Source organism: Olea europaea, unplaced genomic scaffold (genome assembly GCF_002742605.1).
Source record: "Olea europaea var. sylvestris unplaced genomic scaffold, O_europaea_v1 scaffold1356, whole genome shotgun sequence".
Lineage (NCBI taxonomy): Eukaryota > Viridiplantae > Streptophyta > Magnoliopsida > Lamiales > Oleaceae > Olea > Olea europaea.
This window is the reverse complement of record NW_019231062.1, coordinates 188,745-193,846: the sequence shown is the minus strand read 5'-3', so window position 1 is coordinate 193,846 and position 5,102 is coordinate 188,745. Positions and strand designations below refer to the sequence as shown.

The window sequence follows — 5,102 nt, the reverse complement described above, 5'->3', positions numbered from 1 at the left end:
CCATGGAATACAAATATTTTTTGAGAATTCTATGAACTTTTCTATCTAGCCTTTAGGGTTATGGGTTTAGGGTTTGGGGTTTTTTTTTCTTTTTTTTTGCAAATACCACTAGTGTGGCTTATTTTATAATATAGGAAATGAGAATACACATAAAGGAGGGCGACATAAACCTGACCTCCTGTAAGTGAAAAAAATCACAAATGTCTCAAATGAAGAGCAAATGACATTAAACGAAATGTGTCTAAAAAACTAGTGAATAATACTCAAGGGTATTCCCGAGGATAAATCTTTGGGTTATAGTACATAGACATCGATCGTGTCATGCGTCTGGTTTGCAGTTTCTAGGACACAGTGTGCAAGCCATGTTCGAGACACGTCCTGGCTGCGGCATGGATGCAACCTGATTTTCAGGAATTTCTAGGTAGTTTGTGGGCATCATGTGCAGACCACGTTAGGGACGTATCCTGGCCGCGATAGGGACGCAATCTTATTTTCAGACATTTCTAGGCAGTTTGTGGGCACGGTATGCAGCCAATGTTCGGGACGCTTCCCGGCCATGTTAGGGACACAAGCAGATTATCAATCAAATGAAAGAAGCACGGTGTGCAGGCCATGTCAGGGGCGCAAGCACGTTCCCAAGCATTCTGGGCAGTTTCTGTTACACGGTGTACATGCCATATTCGGGTTAAGTCATGGCCACGATAGGGACACAGCCTGATTTTCAAGCATTTTTTGATAGTTTCTAGGCACTGTGTTCAGGCCATGTCTGAGACATAGCCTGATTTCAGGCATTTCAAGGTAGTTTTCGGGTCACGGTGTGCAGGCCATGTCCAGGACGCATTCGAGCCACGACAGGGATGGAGCCTAACGTGGCCGGAAAGTATCCCAAACATTGCCTGCATATCGTGCCCACAAACTGCTAGAAATGCTTGAAAATAAGGTTGTGTCCCTACCGCGACTAGGACGCGTCCCGAATGTGGCCTGCATACGATGCCCACAAACTGCCTAGAAATTCTTGAAAATCAGGTTGCATCCCTATCGCAGCCAGGACGTGTCTCGGACTTGGCCTGCACACTGTGTCCCGAAAACTACAAACCAGACGCATGACACAATCAATGTCTATGTACTATGACCCAAAGATTTATCCTCGAGAATACCCTTGAGTATTATTCGCTAGATTTTTAGACACATTTCATTTAATGTCATTTGCACTTCATTTGAGACATTTGTAATTTTTTTACTTATAGGAGGTCAAGTTTATGTCGCCCTCCTTTATATGTATTCTCATTTCCTATATTACAAAATAAGCCACACTAGTGGTATTTGCCAAAAAAAAAAAAAAAAAGCACCAAACCCTAAAAAACCCTAAACCCATAACCCTAAAGGCTAGATAGAAAAGTTCATAGAATTCTCAAAAAATATTTGTATTCCATGGCTTGGCTTTATAAAATGTCTCAAACACAAGGCCTTTTATTGGTACAAAGGATCCAAAATACATTGTATGAACTTAATAGACTAATTAATTACTTTTCCTACATACTATGAATAATATGATACAAAGAATCACTTGGATACATGATTTAAATAAATGCATTTATATTAAATAAACTAATTCATGTATCAAATTTAATTTTTTTCATTATTCATGAATCATGTTTAATTTCCAACGTTCAGAAACCGAGAACTAAGCATGGGCTAATTCAGTTTCCTCTTTTAATTTTCAATTTTAAGTTTAAAATAGAAAATGATTTTGGTTTTTCATTCGGAATTACTATTTCTTAAAATAGAAGATTACATTTGATTTAAAATTATGAAAAATTATTTCATGGATTTTTTTATTTAGTAAAATATATTCGCATTCTATTTTTTAAATGTTGTATAAAATATAACATTCAAATTAACTTGAAATGATATTTTATTTCCAGCTCAAGAAGAAGCGTTGATTCACCAGCCATTGGGTAAGAAATGAGGACACATTTCCTACTGGGATTTCAACTATTGTCATTGCTTTTCAACACAGTAAGTATCTATTTTCCATTTTATATTTTAGTTAAAAAAATTATTGTTTGGCTAGACTTTATTTTTGCAAGAAGAAGAAGTTAGTTTTAAGTAATTTTTTAGCTAAATATTTAAAAAAAAAAAGAAAAAAGAAAAAAAACTATAAAATAGTCATGGGAATGCTAATTCATTTCTTGAATTTGTTGAGGGTTCATTATATGTCGTAGCGATGATGTTCTTAATTATTATGACTTTTTTGCTATCATCCAATAATATATTAATAATCTATTATATTTTTATGTTCAGGTTTCTCAGCAGCCGAGTCAAAACGGCATGTAACACTCTTCAACTAGAAAAGTATATTTGTTAACAATAGCTTTGAAAGTAATTGTTCTCTCACAAATTGGCAATTATAACAAGAATTCTTATAATTGCTTTAAGACATAATTGCTAGATGTCTTGCACACAATTATTCAAAACCACAGCTATGCACTCTGCATATATTCCTTGATCATAATATAAAGTGATTTCTTTTCCTTCAATACTTCCCTAAAGTTGGAGTGTGAATGTCAAGAACTCAAAATTTTCTAAGTCAATCAAAAACAACTTATTCCAGTGATTTAGTAAATAACCACCTATTTGTTGTCCTATTTCATTGTAGATTATCTCAATTTCCCCACTTTAATTTTTTTTCTTGTACTGTGTGGTAATCCAACTCAATGTATTTTGTTCATTCGTGGTACATTGGGTTAACAGCAACATGCAGACTCTAGCACTAATACTTCAAGTATAGATATTCATATGATGAAGTCCTCAATTTTGATCCCTCTACTTTGTATAAATCCTTTAGCAATAAGTCAAGCCTCACAAACTTGTAAGGTGCTATAAGAATGGTATTTAATTTTGAAGACCCATTGCCTACACACCGTGTCCATGACGCGTCCTGGACATGGCCTACACATCGTGTCCCAGAAACTGCCTACAGATGCTTGGAAATCAGGCTACATCCATGCAGTAGTCCCGACACGTCCCGAACATTACCTGTACATCGTATCTATGATATTGCTTAGAAATACGTGAAAATCAGGATGTGTCCCTGCAACATTCTGGACATAGCCTGCACACCGTGTCCTAAAAATTGCCTAGAAATGCCTGAAAAGTAGGCTGCATCCCTGCCGTGGCCTAGAAGCGTCCCGAACATTGCCTGCACACCGTGTTCCAGAAACTGCCTAGAAATACCTGAAAGTCAGGATACATCCCTGTCGCATCTTGGACAAGGCTTGCACACAGTGTCCCACAAACTACCTAAAATTGCTTGAAAATCAGGCTTCGTCCCTGCCGTGGCCTTGACGTGTCCCGGATATGGACTACACACCGAGCCCTAAAATTTGCCAAGAAATGCTTGAAAATCAGGCTACATCCCTATCACAGCCAGGACGCGTCCCGGACATAGCCGGCACATCGTGCCCACAAACTGCCTACAAATGCCAAAAAATTAGGCTATGTCCCAACTGCGGTTGGGAGGCGTCCCGGACGTGGCCAAAAATGCCTGAAAATCAGGATACGTCCCTGCCGTGGCCCAGACGCATCCCGATCGTGGCCTGCACACCGTGTTCCAGAAACTGCCTAGAAATACCTTAAAATCAGGCTGCGTACCTGACGCGTCCTGGACATGGCCTGCACACTGACCAAGAAATTGCCTAGAAATGCCTGGAAATCAGGTTACATCCTTGCCACGACCCTGACGTGTCTCGGACATTGCCTGCACACCGTGTTAAAATGGCTTCACTCAAAATTATTTTTTTATTTTCGACTGTCGTGTTTTTGTTGTGTGTTCGTTCTGAAGCAAGAGAGTTTGTAATAGATGGTGAAATAATTTATGGCTAGTTCCATTTTTTGTTGACGAGTTCAACAAATGGGCTGAGAAAACTCGTTTTCAGTTTAGGGATTCTTTAGTTCTGAAGTATGATTCCAAGACTGAGTCAGTGCTGAAAGTGACCGAGGAAGACTACAAAATTTGCAACAACGCCAATCCAACAAAATCACACCATGATGGAGAAACTACAATTTCACTAGAAAAATCATGTCTATTTTTCTTCATCAGTGGAGCTGAAGAACATTGCTATAATGGTCAAAAGCTTGAGGTTATGGTTCTGTCGGATAAACATGACTCCAGCCACCAATCTACAGTACAGAAATTGCCTAGAAATGCCTGAAAATCAGGCTGCATCTCTATCGCGGCCAGGATGCGTCCTGAACTTGGCCAACACACCGTGTCCACAAACTGCCTAGAAATGCCTGAAAATTAGGCTGTGTCCCTACTTGGCCAGGAGGCGTCCCGGACATGGCCTGTACACCGTCTCCAGAAACTACCCAGAATTACTTGAAAATCAAGCTCCGTCCCCGCCATGGCCCTAACGCGTCCTTGACATGACTTGCAAACCATGACCTAGAAACTAACAAGAAATGCCTGAAAATCAGGCTGCGTCTAGGACAAGGCTTGCACACCATGCCCAAAAAATTCTTAAAAATGCTTGAAAATCAGGCTGCGACCCCGTTGTGGACCGATTGCATCACGGACGTGGCCTTCACACCGTATCCCAAAAACATCCTAGAAGTACTTCAAAATTAGGTTGCATCCCTACCACATCCTGGACACGGCCTACACACCGTGTCCTAAAAACAACCACAAATGCCTGGAAATCAGGCTACATCCCTGCAGTAGCCCCGACGCCTCCCGAACATTGCCTGCACACCGTGTCCAAGAAAATACATAGAAATACGTGAAAATTAGGATGTGTCCCTGTAGCATCCTGGACATGGCCTGCACACTGTGACCCAAAAAACTGCCTAGAAATGATTGAAAATTAGGCTACGTCCCTGCCGCGATAGGAAGCGTCCCGAACATGGCCAGCACATAGTGCCCAAAAACTGCCCATAAATGCCTGAAAATCAGGTGGTGTGCCTATCGTATCCTGGACATGGCCTACACACCGTGTCCCAGAAACAACCACAAATGCCTGGAAATCAGGCTAAATCCCTGCAGTAGCCCCGACGCCTCCCGAACATTGCCTGCACACCGTGTCGAAGAAAATACATAGAAA

At 40.5% G+C, this 5,102-nt stretch overlaps 1 protein-coding gene across 1 annotated transcript; it reads left to right on the top strand.

Annotated features, from left to right (window-relative positions):
• Positions 1-3,360: 3,360 nt before the first annotated feature.
• LOC111375306 (early nodulin-like protein 1) lies at positions 3,361-4,214 on the top strand. The gene is made up of 2 exons (XM_022998104.1): positions 3,361-3,514; positions 3,886-4,214. The coding sequence occupies exons 1-2, from the start codon at positions 3,361-3,363 to the stop codon at positions 4,212-4,214; spliced, it is 483 nt and encodes a 160-aa protein (XP_022853872.1).
• Positions 4,215-5,102: the final 888 nt, after the last annotated feature.